Source organism: Abramis brama (assembly GCF_963993115.1).
Source record: "Abramis brama genome assembly, chromosome: 8".
Classification (NCBI taxonomy): domain Eukaryota; kingdom Metazoa; phylum Chordata; class Actinopteri; order Cypriniformes; family Leuciscidae; genus Abramis; species Abramis brama.
In genome coordinates, this window is record NC_139970.1 from 11998478 (window position 1) to 12022121 (window position 23644).

At 37.2% G+C, this 23644-nt stretch overlaps 1 protein-coding gene across 1 annotated transcript; it reads left to right on the forward strand.

Annotated features, from left to right (window-relative positions):
- Positions 1 to 504: 504 nt before the first annotated feature.
- hat1 (histone acetyltransferase 1) lies at positions 505 to 23548 on the forward strand. The gene is made up of 11 exons (XM_084123052.1): positions 505 to 591; positions 1491 to 1562; positions 1899 to 1974; positions 2116 to 2236; positions 8623 to 8802; positions 9971 to 10092; positions 11397 to 11501; positions 13743 to 13849; positions 16389 to 16540; positions 18554 to 18670; positions 23009 to 23548. The coding sequence occupies exons 1-11, from the start codon at positions 585 to 587 to the stop codon at positions 23174 to 23176; spliced, it is 1227 nt and encodes a 408-aa protein (XP_083979178.1). The 5' UTR covers positions 505 to 584; the 3' UTR covers positions 23177 to 23548.
- The last annotated feature ends 96 nt before the right edge of the window (positions 23549 to 23644 follow it).

Here is a 23644-nt window from a genome sequence, read left to right on the forward strand (position 1 = left end):
CAAACGTGCTGCGTAACACGAAAATGAACCTCATTGGTTCTTGCAGAAGCTCAAACGTGCTGCGTAACACGAGAATGAACCTCATTGGGTCTTGCAGAAGCTCAAACGTGCTGCGTAACACGAGAATGAACCTCATTGGGTCTTGCAGAAGCTCAAACGTGCTGCGTAACACGAGAATGAACCTCATTGGTTCTTGCAGAACCAATGTAACCATTGGTTCTTGCAGCCTTATGTAATTAAGATGTTACCTGCATTTAAACCATATTCCTTGCATATATAGCCTACCAGCAAGCAATTTTGCGTCTAAAAGACGTCTAAAAGACGTCTAATAGCCGTCCAATAGCCGTTCAGACCTTTTTTACAGTTCAGACCCAAATAATAACTGTTGTGTTGACGACAGTAATGCCAGGACCCGTGCTCGCTCTGTCATGCGGCGCTGTTGAAAAAGCGTTGACAAATCGGATTCTGCTGCGATGAGAAAAACAACGCGAGACGTTATCCAATGGCTTTAGCGAGCGGAAGCACGTGGGTAAACAGGAAGTAGTTTTGGCATTTGGCGGGTTGAACGGAGAAGACGCGCAAAAATGGCGGGTGAGTGTAAAAACCCTTTTATAGCGTCCGTGTTTTATTACTGATGCTGTCATGAAGCATGTGTGTGTGTGTGTGTGATGCTAGAGCTCGAGCGGTGCTGTGTGCTGATATGTGCGGGAGCAGATAGAATAGAGAAACTGAGTTTTAGCTGCGGCTAAATGCTAATCATCACAGAGAAGAGCAGCACATGTTTGTTTTCATAGGTTTCTATTCGTTTTTAAATGTCAGATATACCAACAAACACACGAACTCACAATATCACACAGATTAAGCAGTGCACACGGGTGGCTGCAGCAAATGAACTCTCTGTGAGCTGTCAGTGTAACGTGCATTAGATGTGTTCATGTCTGTATGTCTGAGATCAAGTATATTTCTCACAGAGAGCAAGAAAGATACACATATAAGATAGATAGATATATATAGATAAATATATACTATGACGGATAGTTAGTTATATAAATGTATACTCTTGAGTCCAGAATTATAAGACCAGTAATGCAAATGCTTCTATTTGGTATTTTTGTACATTTTTGTCATTACAAATTACATCAGTATAACAAGTCAATAGTTCAAAGCACTCAAGGACAAGGACTTGATCTTGTTGTCCAGTATGAGTTGAGCTGAGATGTTCCAAAGAGGAATATTAAGAAAGTCTGATTGTGTGCACAATGAAGCGCACGTGGTCAATATGCCAAATTTGTTTTATTTGATTAGTGAACTTATACATATTTTATTAATCTGTGAGGTATGTTAGTGCAATGACAGACGCATTATTGTATTGTGTCATATTTCATTGAATTGATTATTGAATTGTATGAAACTGAGTTGTTTAGCTGATGACAGAAATGATATTTTGAGCGTTATATTATGATGAACATGTTTCTCTTTCTTTCCTACAGCTGTGAATGACATGGAGAAGAAACTTGCGGAGTACAAATGCGACACTAACGAAGCTATATGCCTGAAATTAGGTAAATCAATAATCATCACTATAAAAACTGAATCTGTTGTTGTACAATCATGTTTTGTATTCAGAATACATTTGTCCAGCAGTATTCTAGAAGTCGACATGAAATTGACCATATTTACTTTTCCTAGTTTTGCATGATTCATAAGAAGATGTTATTCAAGATTTAACATGTTCTTCATCTTGAAGCAACTTTCCTTTTTGCTTTGGATTTGTTTGGACGATGATAATGTTAAACAGCAATTTAAGCACTTTTATTTAATTTGACTCCATTCTGATGTGTAATGCTCACCTTCCATTCAATTCCCAATGGATAAAGTCAGTTTTTTGTGTGACGTAGTGCGGTTCCCAGAGGATGTAGAGGATGAAAGCACAACATTTCACCCGGAGTTCAGTCATCAGCTCTATGGAGACGAGTATGTATAACAAACCTTCCATTGCATATCAATCACTGTTATACATTTATTATTATTTATGTATTAATTTACGAATATGTAATCAGTGTGTGTGTGTGTGTTTCCCTGTTTCTCTAATGTTTGTGCTTTGTTTCTGCACAGTGAAGTGGCGTTTGGCTACAAAGGTCTTCAGATCCAGCTGTACTACAGTGCAGGGAACCTAAACACCCTGTTCAAAGTCAAGTACACTTCCAGGGTCACAGACAAGTTTGACTGTGTGGAGGTACAGCTTCTCATACCACTCACTGTGCCGACATGAACAGTTTTTATATTCATACAATCTAATGAAAATATCCATTTACATATGCACCACATTCTGAACAAAGCATGCACACCATGTGCCTTTCCAACACATCCAGGACTCAACAGTAAGCATGTGCTTGTTCTAGTCTATGCAAACTTAAATATTTGGTGTTTTGTCACGTATTCAACATTGTTGTTGCAAATTCTACTATTTTAAATATGTTGAGACTAAAAAGTTATCCAGCTGACTAATATAGGTGAATTATTGTCAAAATACTGAGAATGATTTGTGGTAGTCTTGAATTAATGATAACTAATTAATATTAAGCCAATCAATAATGTTTTGCATCGCATGACACTGTTTTCCAGGAAAAGCATATTTAGGAATTTATCCACCTTATTTTTAACGTGAGTGCATTTGTAACTTATATTTAACTGTTTAAAGTAGCAGTATAACGGAAGTAGCGACAGCTCTTTTACTTCTTTATCTGGATGCACATCAGGTTTATTATAATTAATCTAAAAACATAAAAAATGTTGTCACTTGCATTAAAATAAACTATAATATATATATTTTTTCATTTAGATTCCAAGGCAATATTTCTCAATTTAATATAGTTTAACTTGATGTACTACAATAACTAAAACTGAAATAAAAATTAATAAAAAAATATATAGACATATAAAAAAAAATAAAAAATAATAAACTACTAAAATGAAAATGAAAAGGGAAAATATAAAAACTAAAACTAAACAAACAAATGCAAGCATTTGGTGGCTGTCTGGAGCCCTGGCGCGACCGACGGTTAAGTAGAGAGGTTTAGATAAAGGCGTTTGAGTGACTAATAATAATCAACATTTAACCTCGTGAAAAATATTTATTTAATGTTATCCGTGTTATATTTCATCTGCAACATCATCTCATCTCTGATGAAAGACCCACGACTGGCAGATCAGCGTGCTCTTTCTTTTCTCTCCAATACAGAAGGACATTCATTTAAATGAAATGTGGAGGATGTTAACTGTGACAAGATGATTGACAGGCCAGTTTACAGTGACAAGATGCACATAACTAGTGACAGAGCGTCTGTTAAATACGCAATTATAATGTTTTTCAATTTATCAAAGGAATAATGTAATATAATTTGCCAACAGTATATTTCTTTAAGCTATTGCCGTTTTTGTGCATTTGCATTTATACTAAATGTGTTTAGGAAATAGTTTTTCATAAGAAAACAGTCACATTTTACCATGGCAGCAAGGTACCTGTGGGTATCATGATCTACAAATGTATTAGTTAATTTTATAAGAGTATAGTCCTGAGTCAGTCAGTTAGGCTATACAAATGAGGTTGTTTTTACAGATATTATTGTTTTTGTTCATTAAAATATATTTACATCTATCCACATCCCAACTCAAGCTACTACTGTCAACTCAAGCTAGTTTCAAATGTGCATTTCCAAGAGACAAAAACACAATATTATTAATAATCACTAATTATTTTTGGTGCTAGCAAATCAGGTGCTGGTGCCACTGCTCACAGATGTTAGTCTGGAGCGCTGGTCAAACACAAAAGGATAAATTTGGACAAGAGCAGTCAGGACATTTTTCAGCAACTCATTCACTTTATTGTGGGTCTTCTAACTTACGATAGCTTTTGTGAGGAACAGAACAAAATTTAAGCTGTGGCACGTTGTTGCTTATTGCAAACATCATTGGTTCTCACATGTATTGTGACCAGAAGTCAGTTCTGCCTTATTTGATTTCAGCACTACAACATAATAGGACATTTTCAATAAATAATGACTTCAGTTTCAGTCTGTTCTTCACAAGTTTCATATCACTTGAGCAGTGGTTCTCTGACTCGTTTTGACTCCAAGGATCCCCACTGTCCACAACAATATTTGAAAGCCCGACACTCCCACTTTCAGCAAATTAAATTTCAGGATTACAGATGTTGAATATTCAGGTTAGGTTGTTTTTAACCCTTCATTGGTAAAAGACTGTTCCAGTCATTCGTGATTTACTGGGAAAGGATTAAGAAAAAGTTATTTCTTTATTATAAATATTTCAGTCTTAGAAATAACACTTTTAAAAGGCTAGTAGCTCATAAGGGAGGGAATTTAAATAAGAAAAAAGTTGTAATTTGCTTTATTAACGTATTTTAATGCTTGTTTTGTTTTTAAGCCATTTGAGTCTCCTTGAGGCCCTCTGATCGAGAGCCAACGCTTTAGAGGGCACAGAGTATAGGCAAAACAGTCTCACTTTATTATCAAGAAGAGTAGAGTCAGAATATACCTTTTGTGTGGAAGTCATACAGTTTTGGGAGTGACATTAGGGCGAGTAATTGATGACAGAATTTGTATTTAAGGAGATATTCTGTATTCGATTCTACCACTGCGCACACACTCTTTACAGGCCTATTCACTTTCTACAGTGATTGAACAAGCTTGCTTGTACATGTGATTGAATCAGGCAGTTGAGGTTCGATAAGATCAGACCTGAGCTGTTTTTTTATTTTTATTTTTTTATTAGACATGATTATTTACTGTGTGTTGACACCATGTGACTGCCGTTTTTAGTGCCATTTCTGAATATCTTTCACCTTTACGCATAGCGTGTAATTATTGTCGCTAAACATTCTTAAGATGTTTATTTTATTGTGTCTTTTACAGGGCTCCACCGTTGCTCATATTGGGTTCTTTTTTTCATCTTATTTCCTCATAGATGAAGTCTTTGATTAGAAGGGTTTTTTCCCCCAGTGTAATTGGATTCAATGCCTTTATTGAACCCCATCGTATAAAGAAGACATATTCTCAAAACGAACCTCAAGTCTCTGAAGAGTCTTGCATCCTTAAGCGCCATTAGTTAATACAGGAACGCCACAATGCCACGCTTTTATTTGTGCGATCGAGCAATTTGCCCGAGAAACTATTTTTTACAATTTTCTGTCTGCTCTGTTTTTGTCGTCCTCTCTTCGCTCCCATAATGCAGCAGGACAATAGTGAGTGTTACTGAGCTGCAGGTGCACCGATCCCCTTCTGATATTAGCTGATGTCTGAATGAGCAGGAATTAGCGGCGTGTTGCATTAGCCTTTTGTCGTGTGTTTTGTGGCCGTTGTGAATGAAGAGTCCCGCGACACAAGTGCAGCCCATCATGCGGCCAAAGGGCCCTGCTTAGCAACTTAATACAAAGTGTTCTCATGTCAGGCCCGCTAGAAATGGATACAATGCAAACATGGGTGCACATTCTGCTGGGTAAAAAAATCTCAGAGCGGGTGGAGGAGGGGGGGGGGTGTCGCTATTGTCCGGTTCGTAGCCCGTGAATGGAGAGGGCAAACTCGTTTGATTGAGTTCGCTCACCAGCCTCAGAACACAGGAACCTATTATACATATCCAGGTTTATTTTTTTTTGTTAAGTCGAGATCAATTCATTAAATTTTATTGCCCGGTGAGAAGCTGGGACACATTACGGTGGGGGGAACTTCATCTCATATTCATGGTTTAAGATAAGTAGTAAATGTATTCAATTAAGTGGTCTTTCAGAGGAGGCACAGAAAGAGGAGGGAGGGGGGGCTGGAAACTCCTCAGCTGACATTGCTAATTGCCTAATGGGTCTCCTTTTTGTGCCACAAAAATATGTATTTTTTTCCTTTAATTCCTTTTTGTGGCATGCCAATCACCGCTGAAGTATAGCTTAATGACAGAACAATAGGGAATTACTCTGTTAGGGCTCTTTTGTGATTATATGTAAAGGCCGAGCACCGGGGGAATAGACACATAACTCGTAAATGTGCCACTTCAGTTTATATGATTAGATTCAGCTGTTCTCACTGTATACTAGACACAGCTGAGTTAACCGCTCTCACTCTGTGGGAGTTTGAAACGTGCTTTAGATTAAGATGAATGTGCGTTACCTCTATAGAGATGCACACAGTCATTGCTGATCTTTGGGATGTTCAGCACAATATTCTGTTATCATTCACAGACAAAAAAAACAAGTTGTTCCAAGTTACAAAAGTGTAAAGTTCACAGTGAAAACCGAAAGTGGCCAGTGGCTGTCCAGCTCCTAAAAGGGCAAAAAACACAATTTAAGTTGAACGTATGACTCGTGCCGTCATGTTCTTCTGAAGCCATGTAAGTCTTCTGTAATTATACAATAGCTTTCTGTGATGATTAGACTCAATTTAAGTCATGATTCACTGAAAATCTGTTAACACATTATTCCCCATATATAGATGTAAACATATGTATACACACATATATATACACATACATGCATACGTACACTGTCCTGGCCAGATTTGCTGTTTGGATTTAAATAAGCAAATGCTTAGGAGTCTATGACTGGATCATTATTGCAGTGAATATTAAGTTTCTAACATGTTATATGTTTGGCAACAGTTCTTCTAGCCCTAATTGATGGAGTGTGTAGCTTTTCATTTCTTAAACAATCATGTAGGAAGACACATCATGGCCATATTCCAGGATGACCAAGTCAGGATTGATCAGGCTCAGATTGTGAAAGAATGGTTGTGAGGATCATGAAGAATCATTTTCACACATGAATCGTCTCCTCTGAGTCCAGACCTTAAATTCATTGTAAGTCTTTGGGATGTGCTGGAGGAGACTTTACAGAGTGCTGGACTCTTGCATTGTCAATACAAGATCTGACCAAAATTGATGCACCTCTTGATGGAAATAACATCACAACATTTATTTCCATCAAGAGGTGCATCAATTTTTGATCAAGATCTTGTATTGACAATGCAAGAGTCCAGCACTCTGTAAAGTCTCCTCCAGCACATCCCAAAGACTTACAGTGAAAGTATATATTTCATGGTTTCCACTTGGGGTGCCCGATCATGGCAGAAAGTCATAATCACGATTATTTTCGTCAATGGTGAAATCACGATTATTTAACATGATTATCGGTGGGTGATTTGATCAAAGTCTTATTTCATGATATGAGTCATTTTAAATGTCAGTGAAATTTCACAATTATCGATTCTAATACTGGGTTAATTAATGTAAGTTACAGTCCTCAAAACAGTTACAGAAGACAAGTAAACAGTCAGCAATAAAATAAGAACAAAGAAACAAATTACACACAAAACCGACAAAAACTAACCCTAACAGAACAAAAATACAAATGAAATAAATAATGCTTAGGTTTTTCAGGAAGAGGTACTAACAGTGGTATTCAGATAAGTAAAAGCCTTCAACAGAAATTGAATAAAGTAATCAAATGTAAAATAACACTGCTGTATACATTAAATATAGACTAATCCTCATTAAAACTACAAAGGTTATTCATTCAAGAGCAGTGAGTGATTTTATCTTCATCTTTTGTCGTTTGATTCACATTAATGACCGCAGCTGATTTATTAGGCTCCTGTCACTTTAAGAGCTGCATAGATCCAATATACTGTTACAACACGCTTTATTTAATGTTTGCAATCACCTAAGATATAACCGACTGTGTTTACAAGGAAACTTACCAAGTTTGTTTGTGGTCCAGTTGAGCGTTTAGGCCCATGTGAAGCCCATGTATGCTTTGCTGATGCCCGTTCCGGCCCGTCTCGGAGCGCGCTCACAGGAGGCCACCTAGCGAACAGCGTCTCTTTCCTGGCTTAATGCGTGCATTTAAATACGATTGTCAATCCAGAAACTTTGCAGTGTGCTTAGCAGCATGAAATAAAATAGGTGAATGGGTAATAAACAGAAAGCAAGAGAAGAGCCTCCCTTTATAATCACAAAGACTGTCAATCTCTAAAGACAAACTCACTGAATTCTGCATTCCTGCGAAAACTCCTGTTATTAAAAAACAGTCTTGATTGAACAACAAATCTCTTATTTACATCGTGTTTACGCTTTGTTGGTTATAATAAAAGGATTTGCGAGTGTGCGGCTGGGATTGAACGGAACAAAATATTGTGCGTTTTCAGCGGTGTTTAGCGGATTCCTACTTAACTCTGATAGGCCAGTGCATTCACGCACTCAACAGATTTGAATGTGATTGGCTGCATTGCTCAATGCTTTTAAACACACACTGTAAATAGAAACCTTTGATGCTGAGAGTGAGTTCAAACAAACACAAATGTGAGCATTTGAAAGCAGCATCTATCAGTGGGTACAGAATATATATGTTTTTGCACTGTAGTTCGGTTCTTTACTTGTGATTCTTGGAGGTTTAAATATTGACTTTGAAGATTGCTTTGTTTCTATTGTTTGAATTGTAATATACACTGGTCTCTCTTACATAAATGTTGTTCTCCCACTGCAAATGTTGGTAGTTTTTCATTTGTTGAAATGTTGGTAGTTAGTCATATAAAGCCTGCTCTCTCTTTCTCTGTTTGTCCTCAGCCAGATGATGTGGAGGGAAAGGTCAGAGAGATCATTCCTGCTGGTTTCTGCTGTAACACAGATGACTTCATCTCTCTCTTGGAGAAAGAGGCCAACTTCAGACCCTTCGGCAGCCTGCAACACACTTACAAAGTTCACAATGTGGAGGCAGGAGAGGATCTCACCTACCATATACACAAGGTACAGAGTTTCCCACTGCATTTGAGTCACTGCTTTGACTACTGGCAACGTCATTCAGCATTCAGACTGGAATATGAGTTTCAGGCCATTGTAACAGTTTGGCAGTGTGGATCATGAATAGTGAAATGTGTTACGCTATGATTTTATAGTTCTTGCTCACTTTTTTTACGTCAACAGAAAAGTTTCAGAAGTGGAGAAAGTTATTACACTCGAATGAAGGATTATTGTTGTGTTTGTAACTGTATTACTACCTAGTCTAGTGATGCACCGAAATTAAAATTCTGGACCGAAACCAAAAACTCAGGGTGCACTTGGCTTAAAACCGAAAATATTTTTCATTAACTTTATTTTAAAGTATATATTTAGTATTATTATATTAATATTAGACATTTTAATTAATTTGATGATTTTTACCAAAACACAGACAATAAAATCGGAAAATGAAAGTTTATGGAAGTAAAATAATGACAAATGTTTTTAGGTAAATAATAATGATATGAATTAAAATAATAATAATAATGTTTTAAATGAATTTTTAGGGGTTGCATTTTTATGGGCTGAAATTCAACATGGTTGTATATTTAAGCTGTGAATATGTAAATTCAAAACATTTCACAAACATTTTCATTAATAAAAATTAAATGATCCGTATTCACCTTTCAGATTTCACTTCCAAAATATTAATTCTGTGCAAAAGTGCAATAATTCATATTTTGCAAACGTGCAAAAATGTTGACTTTCCCACTGCCCATTTTAAAGAATGACGAACTTTTAATTAAGTTCTTGCACAATTCCTTGTGAACCCACTATGGATTTTATCGGTACCACTTTACAATAAGGTTTCATTAGTTAACATTAGTTAACTACTTTAGTTAACATGGTTAATATGAACTAAGAATTAACAATACTTCTACAGCAAATATTAATCTTGGTTAATGCTAATTTCAAGGTTTACATTATTAACATCAAATGTTGTATTTGTTAACATTAGTTAATGCACTGTGAACTAACATGAACAATCAATGAACAGCTGGATTTGTATTAACTACCATTAACAAAGATTATTAAATACTGTACCAAATATATTGTTCATTGTTAGTTAATGCATTAAGTAATGGTAATAAATAAGACCTAATTGTAAAGTTTCATCTGCTCTTCATGATTTCAGGTGGATATCTCGTGTGCAGGGTTCAGGGAGTACCACGAGCGCTTGCAGACGTTTCTCATGTGGTTCATTGAGACGGCCAGTTTCATCGATGTGGATGATGACCGCTGGGATTTCTTCCTAGTGTGAGTGTCTAAGATTCAAATATTCTTTATGGTGTATCAGCATTAAAGTATAATCACTCATTCCTCAGTTTGAAAACACTTGAAAATATTGCTTTTATTGTAATGATCTTCAGTCTAACAGGCAAGAATGTGTTTACATCTGCTCACTAAAATTACATTGGCAACTCACAATCAGCTGTGAAGTTCATAGATCTGTAGAACTGTAATCCCACCACCAACAGGATGATTTAGACTATATGGGTCATATAACATACATTTGTGTAAAGAATAATTTATATAAAAAAATATATATATATAGTATTACCGGTAATAAAACAAACTTCGCATTTCTGTTTTGAATGTCTCGCCCCATAGACTTCCGTTGTATAACCATTACGGTAAGTGCAGTTTTTGTTTTTACAATCAACAAAACTCTAAATTATGTCACAAATACTGACATTAGGACTTAAAGCTATTGTTCACCCAAAAATGTAAAATCTGTCATCATTTACTCTCTACCCATTTACTATGTCGACTTACATAAAAGAAGATAATTGGAGAAATGTCTCAGTGTTCAGAAGTCAGAGGTAACCAAAATCATTTGGAAGGACATTGAGGGTGGGTAAAGAACAAATTTAAGTTGTCGGCAAAAACTTGTGATTAGTGTTGATAACTTTGGCAGGCAAAAAATCTAAATCAAGTGCTCTCACAAAGTCAGCGAGTGCCGATACGAATGTAGTGTCAATTAATAGTGAACAGTAACTTTCTAAACCCTAATTTCCTGAGTCTTTCTCACACGCGCACACGTCTAAAGCGTCCGAACGGGCCCAGTTACGTCTCTCCTGCCTTTGTGGGGCCCGTGGGGCCAATTATCAGACTGCTTTAATTATATTTTCTCCTGCATTGAAGCAAATAGTTGATCTGGCAAGAGTTTCCTTTGTGTTGTATGTCTGGTTTCTTTGCTCTTGTGTTTCTTTCTTTCTTGAGTCAGGCCAAGAGGCTGAATTGAATGTTGTTGTCTTTTGAAACGCTGAATGAAGTCTCCAGCGGTAGTGAAGGGGACTCTGCCTGTGTTTTCTTTGCTTTGGCACCTATTAAAACAGACAATGGGCAAATGGACTGGAGTGATGTGAAGAGGCTAGATGCCTGCCTCTCTGCTCAAAGTTGCAGTGCACCAATTAAGTGCATAATGCATTCAGTGTCTCCAGCAGGTGCAGCGACGGGCCACTCGCGCTGACGGGACGGGGGTTCGGTGCATGGGAGCGTGCCTACGATTGACCTGCCTGCCTTTGTCATCTCTCTCTATCTCTCTGTCTTTCTTGCAGATTCGAGAAGTACAATAAGGATGGAGAGACCCTTTACGCGACGGTTGGCTACATGACAGTGTATAATTACTACGTATACCCAGACAAAACCAGACCACGTGTCAGGTAATTACTGAGGAAGCACGTGCCCACTATCTGCTTTATTCTGTGAAAAAAGGAAAAGAAAATTACACATCTTTCTCTCTCCCTTGTCCCTAAAACTCCCAAATTACCATCTTGCGTCTCGTGTGCCAGCCCCTCACCGGGTATTATAAGACCGACCAATTCAGCATCACCCACCCAAAAGCTCGTTTTGAAAACGAGTCTAATGTATTGATTGGCAAGACGTGCTAACGTTTCATTACATCGGCCACTGATGAATGAACAGATATAACCTTTGGGAGACTGATGATATCATTGCTTACTGTATTTGAGAACATTTTCAGCAGCTAAATTGAGGCAGTCTTTATCAGTAATTCGCAACCGCTGGGTCGCGACCCAAAATGAGTTCTGATAGGATCAACCATACAAAATGCAAATGATAAATTGCAGCGAACCTTATAGTCCCGCATAGAAAACGAATAGTCGAAATAATAGGCTTTTGAAATGCTTCCTGTTTCTTTTGATGTTGATTTCACAGGTCATGTGTACCATTACTCTTTCCCTTGGCAATATGGCAAATATAATGTGATATTTAGCTCAGTGTTATCATATCACACTTCTGCAGTTGTTTTTCATTGCATATTAATTAGGGTTGTGTACCGAAACCCACCGGTATGTCACTTTAATGCCTGAGCTGTGGAGGTGGTGGCAAGGGACTACATTTGATTGAGTCATTAAACTGTTCATTCAACTAACACGTTCAAAAACACAGATTCATTCAAAGATACATGTAATGAAACAAGGAGTTAATTTTTTTTACCTTTTAGCACCACTTTAAAAGGCTCGGCTGACCAGCAATACGTCGCATAGGTAATGCTGAAGCTGATGCTTCACTTCATGGAGATCAGTGGCATTGATTTAATGCATTAAAAAGCGCTGGTGGAAATGGGAAATACCCTTAAACGTTAAAAGGATGTTTACGACAAAGATTTTGCTTTCCTTGGACATGGATAAAATATAATAAAATTATTTGAATTTTAGCGGAGATTCACTTGCAGAAGCTCGTCCTCTCCTGACAGTGAAATGGACGTGTTTGACTTTCTAACATTTACATATGGAGAATAAACCTGTGAAATGTAAGTTTAAGCACTGAGGGAAGCACCACATCTCAAACGCTTTAAACAGCGCAAGTATTTATCTGTCAGTCAGCAACAGTATCTGACAGGGCAAGCTACTTTAAACTTGTTAACTATATCTTTCCACTTATTTTGAAGCCCTTAATATAAGCTTGTGTCATGTTTAGGACAAATCGTACTATGTACTTCTATTGTACTCACTGCAGGAGCTCACACTGCGTCCTCTGCTATTTCTCAGATGTGCTCGTATCGAAACGATATTGAAAATAAACTCAATGTACCGCCCAGCCCTAAAACACAGTCATGTTATCATTATTAACTTATTTAACATTCCATACACAGGCACAAAATGCAAATCAAGAAGGGCATAGGCTTATGGGAAGAAAAAGAAAAAACGTGAATATCGTGGTTGCTTGCATTCCTCCACTCATGGCTGTTAGTAGTACTCTAACTGTTATTTAATGTTAAAGTATTGTAGTTGGGTTAGGTGGTTTACGTTTTATTGTGTATATTTGTTATGTAAATTATTTGTGTTTTGTATTTATTTAAGCATACTTTAAACTTTTAATATATTGTCAATTTAAATATATATATTTTTTTAAACAAAAAGCCGTTCTTTAATGTCATCCATTGTCATTTTTTTTTTTTTTTTTAAGGATCAGTTTAGGCACCAATACCGTTTTAAAAGTATCGATTTGGCACCGGTATCGTGAAAAAATAACCCAAACGATACCCAACCCTAATTTTAAAACATCTCATGGTTTTCTTAGGACATTTGTGCTACTAAGATTTTTTTTTTTATTTGGTATTTTGATACTTTTAAAGAGAATTTTTGGTACTTTTGGTGTGATTAACAATTTTGTTTCTGTGTTGTGTCAGTAACTTGATGTTGTTGAATGTAAAGTGATGATCCTGAAGCAAAACCTTTCAGTTTCAGTAGATTCTGTAAAGTCCGTAGTGTAGTGTGTGTCTGAAGGGTGCTAGAGTTGTAACAGGGTCTGTGTTTGCAGAACAGTTGCTCAAAAGGCTCAAGAGCTCTAACCTTAAATTGGTATTGTGTCTAATCATCGTGCTCTTCTGTGCAGCATCACTGAAGCTGTGTGTGTTGTGTGTGTGTGTGTGTGTGTAGCCAGATGCTGATCTTACCACCGTTCCAGGGAGAAGGCCACGGGGCTCAGCTCTTAGAGACAGTCCACCGATACTACTGCACGCTTGCTAAAGTACAGGACATCACAGGTATGAGCGCACACCGAGGCCTGGATTAAACATTCATGAGTTCTTTTATTACTAGTGTTTATTGCCAGAGAAAATGATCGCTATTATTTCTTCTCATACTTAAGGCCACATACACACGGTAAAGATTCAGGAGTGCCAACCGCATTTAAAAGCGGGAGTGAATAATAATTACATTATAATTTCATGCATGTACAGAACACGACTCACTCCCAAAATTGTGAAGCAAAGATTGCTTCAGTCACCCAGTATGTGTTTTTAATCATGTTAAAATGGTGTAATATTTATTAATTAGATTGTGGGTATCCATTTCATTGCAAGTGCCGTGCGTTTGCAGAGAGACTCCTCTGATTGGCTGTGATTTTTGATTGATTTTGGACGGGCAAATTGCTTGTCGCTGGAATCTTATCACATCGCGTCTGGTTAGGAGGACACAGTGTCGTTTTTCTTATCCACTATTTTTTCACGAGTTCATTTGGTTGTAGAATGTGGCCGTCACTCTCTTAGACTACTGAACTCTGTGTGTACAGGACTGGATTAAGCACTAAAAGCTGAATTGACAACCAAATTTAGCTGCAGTGTGTACTTAACCAAACATTTGAACAAAAGACTTATGCTAAGTATTATCTTTTAGATAGTAACTTGCCCACATAATGCTAACCTGGCTGGAAGACGATACAGTGTGACAGAAAATGTGAGTGGTGCAAACAGTATAGCATAACTGTATAGTATAGATTTATAATATCAGCTATCATATCAGTTTTTGTCCATAACATAATTTAAGTATCCATATTATATATATAATATACATTACATTATTACACGTCTCACTGACCCATTGCTGACCGTTGTAGAAGCATACATATATTGTTTTATATAGCTATGATAGGTTCATTTATTTAAAATCACTCTACAGCCTCTTTATTCACAAATAATTTCTTCTCAAATCAATATTTCATGTATATTAATTTATTATTACGTGGAATAATATAAAGTCAGTCTCCATTTTGCGTCAGGGTTCTCTACACACTTTTGGGTTTATTTTGCAATAATGAACAGCTGACATGAGAAATCCGTATTGGTTGACCAACTTTTACATGCATTAATGCAGTCAATAATGGCAGCATGAAAGTTCCACTTCAGTCGATTATAATTTGTCATGTTGTTTTCTTCATTTTGATCTTGGAAATCCTTTGCAAATGGCTTTATCTAATTAAATAAAATGAATGTAAAGCCTAGTAACATTAGAGCATGTGTTCAAGAAAGCTGACATGTATGATCACAGCCATTCTAATGATATTCTGTGTGTTTGGACGGGAGCGAGGGCAAAGTATTGTGAATGTCCTTTCATAAGGCAGTTGTTGCTGCTGAGCTGCTCTGCCTTCAGTTTTGGGGAGGTGAAGGGATGTGATGTTAATTGCCGGCAGTTTGCTGCTGAAATGTGCTGGCCACATGCTGCCACTCACTCACCCCCTCAACAAAGACACAATTATTCAGAGAGAGAGAGAGAGAGGACCACACTCTACCAGGTCTCTACCCAGCTCACACTATTTTACCATGTTTGTTCATTTCTCTCTCTCTATATAGAGAGAGGACCAGATAACAAGGGCTGTGTAGTATAGCATTATATAAAATAATATAGAAATAGTTGCTTGAAGTTACTTTTTTTTTTCCATAAAGTGTGTATTTCAAGAAGTAAAATATAGTAAAAATGTAGTTAATAATAATCTAGACTTCTTAGTCTAGATTATAATAGTTAATTAAATATCTAGGATATTTTTTCTAGACTGTATTTGCGCTAAATGAACACACTGAATAATATTAAATTAATATTAAATTAATATTTAATATAATATTAATATTTAATAATATTACATTGTTTATATCAATCATACGCTAATATAACAAATGCATACTGTACACAATAATAAACAGCAATATTTACCCTCATATATTTTTACTATTTTACATTTTATCCCATAAAAGGCCATTTGGACACGTTTTTTTTTTTATGATGCTGCACAAATTAAATTTTATCAGCAGTTTGAATCAATTCATTGAAAGTCAACTGATTCGATGAAATGAGTCAAACTTAAACTTTTTGCAACTAAAGTTTAATATAAGACATTTTTAATGCCCCCGTATTTGCGAGGCAGTGACAGGAACTGAAGTCTAATGCTGCGGTTTGTATTAAGTACATTAAAATCATGATATTATCTTATTCCTGATTTTATTTTTAATTGCCAGCATCTGCTATATATTGTAAACATTCAATGTATTGCCCAGTCCTAATTTACATTGTATTACTGTATTTTGTCTCCCATCTCTTTTTTTATTTAGTAAAAGTCTTTGTTTCTCCTGATTACCAGAGTAAACATGCATTTATCTTCATTTTCTCCAATGATGTATTCAGCATATGTAATGAGTGTTTTCGTGAAGGTTGTGCTGTGTTTGTCTGGCGTCAGTATCTCAATACTGTATTTTGCCAAATGAAAACTTTCAAGACCTGTGGGCTGACATTTCACAACTGTCTTCTCTGCAGCGGAAGATCCTTCTGAAAGTTATGTGAAGCTGAGAGATTTTGTGCTGGTGAAGCTGTGCTTGACTCTGTCGTCCTTCTCCAATGAGAAACTCTCTCTGGGCTTCAGTGAAGAAATGGCGTCTGAGGCCAGAGAAAAACTCAAGATCAACAAGGTAACGTCCCTTGCAGGTTTTTTTATTTTACTTTTAATAATTTAGCCTTTTTATTGATATCGATAGTCCAGAAAAGACATGAGAAGAGGTGGAAATAGATTGTAATAGGATTGAAAAGCCACAAGATGGATTCAAACCTGCTTCACACACACATGTTTCAATAGCATCTCCATTTTCAAACCTGATTAGATAGTTTGATTAGTTTCAATGAATGTTTTTTGTTTCAGTAAATCCAATTAGTGGTTTGCGATCATCACTAAAATTGTTCCCAACAGTTCCTGTGTGGCATTTTATCTACTTTAAAATGTTTTAGTAAAATATATATCTAAGTAGATACCACTATGGTGTATATCAGATAAATTAAACTTTTTTACTTCATTTTACTTCTTGTATTTTGAATCCACTTGCCAGCAGTAGCTGTGTGGTTGAACCACCCCACAATAAAAAAAATAAAAAAAAGTAATTTCAGAGCAAACTTCAAGATACTGTATATTGTTTTAACAACATCACCAGCCCTATTTTTTGCTTGTTTCGCAGCCCTTCCTTTAAAACTTTACTGGTGCTGTATAGTGTAGCAAATAAGGCCAAGTAATTATACAATTAATTCTACAAAGATACAAATAATTCTACAAAGAGTTTGTGCATTTATATACTGAGATGATGGCTTTGTCCTGATGGGTTTTCAACTTGCAATGCCCCTAAAGGTAGGAGTGAACATCCGTTTCCTCTGAGGGCCATTAGCAGGTAGAGAGAGGGAGTGGGCCTAACAGTGACCCCTGTGGGACTCCTCTCTCTCTCGCCACTCCGGTCACTCTTTAACTGCTCCAATTATGACCCAGCATCTCCTTTTATGCCCCACAATCCCCTCTGTTCGTGTTGTTTGTGAGTGATTATCTCAGGGTGGTGCCTGTGGCATGGCCAGGCAAAATGCGTATCTCTCCATACTACCCTAGTGGGAACTGCGTGAGGTATGGTGGACCTCTCGGAGTCATAGTTACAGGAGGAGTCAGAGTAGCTCGGGAATCCCAGAGCGAGATGCTTTTAACCCAGAGAAGTGGACACCATTAAAGATTCAGTCCATAATTGCTGTGACTGGTACATTTTGCACAACGTATTTAGGGTTTCTGCTCTTCACTGTTACAAAACTATTCATCAGTGACAGCGAGGATATGGACATTACATCTTATTGTAATGTGACATGCAATGGAAGCTTCCTTTACATGTTTAATTGATTAGAAACAAATAATCTGGTCATCTATGGTCTTTGCCTTCATTAGTACAAAAAAGACTAGCTAAACTTATGGAAGATACCCACATAGCACAGTAAACATGATAACTCTGATGGTTCTATGCCATTTTTCTAAAATGCATGACGTTCTTCCTTTTATTCAGGTTTTGTCTTTTGCATTTGCGTATGTCACTGCTTAGGCTATATGGAAAGCATCTGTGGCACACTGACAGTTTTTACACATTTCTTTTATAGCTGTGCTAGATCTTCTCTCGTTTCACATAAATCATCTCTAATTAAATCAGTATTTCAGGTCCATGTTTTATTTATTCATTGGTGAAAACAATGTAGTTGGATGATTATTGCACAGTCAGTTGGTAATTATCAAAATAAACCTCTTTAGGGTGATACACGACCCCTCAGCTTTGTATCCTAATCACCCTATCTGTTTATTTTGCAAAAATGATGGGCTGACTGAACTCTACCCACAGGAATTACATTGGTATAACACAACTATAATTGTATCGGTATGGCATAACTAAACTTTCATAGTAGTTCCACCTCTAAAGTACTATATTTACAGCAGTTACAGCTTAAATAAATCAATTTTACTAAAGAACTCATGGAAGAGCTTTAAAGAAAATCTGAAGCTCGCATATTCTGCTTTTAAATGCCCAGGACTTGATTATTGCCACAGGTGCTGCCCAAACTTTAAGTTGAAAATAAGCTAGAATGTGTGTTAAATGAAACATAACCTTTACAATATGCCTTTTGTCTACTTTCAGAAACATGCACGGCGTGTTTATGAAATTCTGCGTCTCAGAAACACAGACATGAGCGACGAAGAGAAAGCCAGAGAATTTCGCTTGGAGGTGAAAAAACGACTCTTTGGACCATACAGAGTAAGTGCTTGTGTGTGTTTTATCTGCTCATGTCGGCTGTAGGTGCTTCTGTCTCCGTCAGTGCTGATGGACTGCATTTCAGGAGCAGATTGACTGCAATCTGACTTGGTACACAGAGTACATTACCCATTAGGCGTAACTGCAACAACACCCATGCAATGATTAGTCAGTCATAAAGTTGCAGAGAAAGGAGCCTGGACTTCATGTACTGAAGGCGGGGTTCAAGAAACAACAAAACAAGTGAAGTCTTGCCAAAACAAACCCCGACTGCCAAGATTGGCCCGCTTGTGTAACGTTCTCCAAACCACGCAGCTCCAACTACAACATGTGAAATGAAGCATTTCTTGACTTCAAAGAGAGCTGCACATTTCTAGCCCCGTTTATATTAGTGTGCTGTGTAAAAATGAACAGAAACAAAACTCTTTCAGCGCTGCTGTTCTGATATTCTGCAGTCTTTGTCTGGCATAATTTATTCATTGAGTGGTGTGAATAGTTTTTGCCGTTTCCTGTGTGATCCTCTCACGCGGTGTTAAGAGCGAGAGGGACCCGAGGCCTCGCTCTGGGTTTGTTTGAGGGTATAATGGCTCACACCGGGCGGCAGCCGCAGTCTCCACATCCACACCACGAGCTCCATTCACAACAAGTGTCATTATTACAGATTTGCATCTGATTTAAGCGGAGCCATTTAGCAGGGAGAATGCAGCACCCAGTCACCTGCACACGGTCTCTCTCTAATCCCATCTCTCTGCATGAAGACACGCTGCAGTTGTGTGTGTGTGTCTCAGGATTGGAGCTGAGCATCTGTGCGATATCACTAAATTAGTTTGACCCCAATGGTTATCTGTCTGCAGGCTTTTGTATGTTATAGTTATGATTTGGAGCATGTGATGCAGAATTTTAATGTCTTAAAGACCACCTGTGGTGAAAATCAAGTTGTTTATGTGTCTATTTAGTGTTTTTACATTTAGCAATATAGCAATATAGAGTGAGTTGTGTGTATGATTTATATTGTGATGAACTATATGCTTTTCTCCTCTGATGTTTTGAGTTGTTCAGAGTGTTTCTGCGGATGCTGATTGTTAAATGGTAAATGGACTGCATTTATATAGCGCTTTCACAGACCTATGGCCACCAAAGCGCTTTACATTGCCTCACATTCACCCATTCACTCACTCATTCATACACCGACGGCGGTGTCAGCCATGCAAGGCGCCATCCAGCTCATCGGGAGCAGCTGGGGTTAGGTGTCTTGCTCATGGACACCTCGACACTTGGTCAAGTGGAACCGGGGATTGAACCACCAACCTTTCGGTTTGTAGACAACCTACATGAACCACTGAGCCACTGCCGCCTGTTAGAAGCCAGCTGTCTGAATCTGGGATGCGAACGGGAACATGGTTTTTGTAACATTAGCAACACATTATTAGCTGTTTGATAACGTAGTCAAGCCAAAGGCTAATCATATTAATTACCGTTATGTGTCCGACATAGTAGAGAGCGATACATAAAACGCATGACCATTCTGATACATTGACTTTGTATACGACCCTGTATAATTCACTCTTCCTCTTCTTCTGAATCAGTTTCTGGTTCAAACATATATGGCTGAATTAAACCAGTATTTACACTTGCCATCGTGCAGCGTTTACTACAGTAAAGTTTAGCGAGTTGAACTCTGAGTGTGAGTGAGTGGAGGCGGGGCTCATTTGCATATCCATAGAACCGCGTGTACTAAATGAGGCAAGGGTGTAGATTTGCATTCATGAAGAATTTTTTCACCAAAAAAAAAAGGTTTAAATGCCATTTTGGTGATCAAAGATGAGTTTTAATGGATAAAATTGACCACAGGGGGACTTCATAACCTCTGTGCAATTGTATTGCACTTTTTGCACTGATTATGGGAGAAAAAAATATATGCATTATTATCAAATTGTCCAAAATATTTAAAGAAATGCACAAACGTTCCAATGGTGGGGTTTAATTTACGTTTTATTTAGCAAGGATGCATTCGATTGATCAAAAGTGACAGTAAAGACATTTATAATGTTACAAAAGATTATATTTTAAATATGCTAAATGCTGTTCTTTTGAACTTACTTTGCATCAAACAATCGTGAAAAAAGCACAACCGTTTTCCACTGTGATAACAATAAGGAATATCTCGCCAATTATGTAGTTAAAAAAAAATGATTATTGCATTTTAAATATCATACAATCAATATAATTTTGTTCCAAGTTAATATTTCTTTCTTCTGTGGAACACAAAAGGAAATGTTTTTACCATGAAAGTGCATACATTATGCAACCACAAAAGAGATTGGAGCAGTGTTTTTAGTGAATGTAAATTAACATTTTGTCCTGATTCTCACGCAAAACTATCATGTCTTCAGGAGTCTTGGAATATAGTATATGAGTTTTTATTTCTCCTTTTTTCTGAGCTTAACATGTTCCGGTTGCTGTATGTATTCATAATACGAAAAAGAGCAACGTGAACATTCTACTGAATTGTTTTGTGTTCCACAGTAGAAAGAATGTCAGACGGTTTGGAACTTTCCAATTCTCAGGAGGATTTAGCAGAGTTCTGTGACTGCAGATTCCGTGCAGTGGTCTTTATCTTTTCATCTCACTTGGATTGTACTCGATTAGCTGTTTCTTGTCACCGCATGTGTCCTGATTCCTCTTGGAGGTTGTGGGGATATTAGTTGATGTTCTGCAGATAATGTGAGTTGATCTGATATATGCTTTGGTGCTGAAGCCCCAGCACTGGTAATGTGTTGGACCAGAACCGCTCTCATCATGACACAGTCCAGGACAGAAAACTCTGACAGCAGTAAAGAGACCGAGCCAAAGAAAGAGGGAAAAACATGAGGCTTTGGATCTGCAGACCATATGCCTCTCTCTCTCTTCTGGAGGTCTCTTTACTTGGAATATGTTGCAGATTTTCCTGTCCTTGCAACATCGCGTGTGTGTATAGGGATTTATGGGATAACTCGCTTATAATGAACTTTGCCCAACATTTCAGTACACGCTTACCTGATTTTTTTTTTTTTTAGGCCTAACAACATAAATTATCTGATTAATTTGAATGACATACGTTGGATTGACACTTTGACATTGGATTGACAATTTAAATATATCTAATCCAATATTTTGCCTGTTTACATTCACTTTAGATGTTAATATCTCATCAACACTGGCATTTTGACCAAGAAGAACATTTAAAGGCAGGGTAGGTGATTTGATCCAGAAACATTTTTTGTAATGCTGGTTGAAAGTCATATACTGTAGATAGGTAGTGTTATATTGCAATGCTTAATATTTGCAACAACCCAATAAATTAATTTAACATCTTACCTTTGGGTATTTAAAACAAGTTGGAGATTATCCTAACTTTAAGAGATTGTTTAGAACAAAGATAGGAACATTGTTGAGAAATGTTCTTGGGAATACCAAATATTCCACAGTTCATATTTCATAGTTTGAAAATAAGAAGAACTGAGAATTATTATTTTTCTTAAGCATGTTTTATGAAACTTGACGTTTTTCACTGGAACATGTGACATCCACATCCACACACTGTCTGCACTGCTTTAGCGCTTACTAGAGGAATCACACAATAGAGTTGTTCAGTCGCGATCTCAACCCGGAAGGCTAATTCACCATGGCTTCTCTCTGGAATTTCCCATGGGTTTTCAATAGTGCTTTTTTGATTCATGAATAAAATAAGGTCTGTGGTGACATCACCGTTTGATGTTTTGTGTAGCATAAATTACACACAATTATACCTCAAATGTTCATTTTGTAAATTTAATTTCTGCTGTTTTTTTTTAAATGTAAGTTGCTATATAAAGACTGCAGTGATTGTCTGATTTGTCCGTCATGTAAACTCAGATCCTTGTGGAAGTTGTGCTTCTGTTAGCAACTTTTATTAAAAAAAAACGAAGTAGAATTACAGGGCAATCAACGGTCGGATATCTTTCTTAAAGATGTTACTGCGAATGAAGCTGTGATGGGATCTCAATCTATATATGTTGTGCCTGTGTGTGTCTGTGCGCTTTCTTCTGAATTCATGTTTTGAGTGTCTTGATTCAGTGCCAAAGCCTCTCTCAACAACCTTACAGACTCGATTTTTGTTCACGGCTCTTTTATTTCCCCCCTCTTTCTCTCGCTTTGTTTTTATACATGAAGTTTAGCTGTGATGAAATCACATTTGCCCTGGGGGTTTCTATTCAATGGCAGTTTTTGGATGGGATCGGGTGAGCTGGTTTGCATCTTATTTTCTCTTGCGCTGTGCTGACACCTGTGTATTTTCTCCCAACGCTTTTACCATGTGTGTAGAAAAACCAGCGTGAGCTGACTAAGATGCGGAAATGTTTGAGGCCAGAGGAGTTGGCGTCCCACATCAGCCAGATGGACACGAGTCTGCAACACGAGGAACTGGAGAAAAGCTACCAGGACGTGCTTGCAGATTATCGGCGAGTCCTGGAGCGACTGGCTCAGGCGTGAGCTACGCAAGACTTCTGCATCGCCCTGGAAAGACTGGCCCACACACACACACACACACACACACTGTTCTGTTGCATTGTACACAATGTTAATGAGGGATTAAACATGAAACATCTGCATTTGTTACTTTTGTGATAGACAGTTACAATTTTACAGTTACTTTTGTTATTCACATAATAAGAGATGAGTGCATTGGTCTACTGTGGAGATGAATTTTTCAGTTGGTGTTTTTTCCATCAAATATTTTCCTTAATGTAAAAAATGTAGATTTTGAAGCACTTCCTTGAACAAATAAAATGTTTTGTATATTGCTCAAATGTATGACTTTCCATCTCTTTGCTGATGTGTCTAAAATAAAAAGATTTTACTTAACAGGCTTAAACCCTGCATTGTTTGATGTATTATAGTAACACTTGCATAATACAGTATGTGTTTGAAGTGTGTTATTGTACAAAAGTTAAAAAAAAG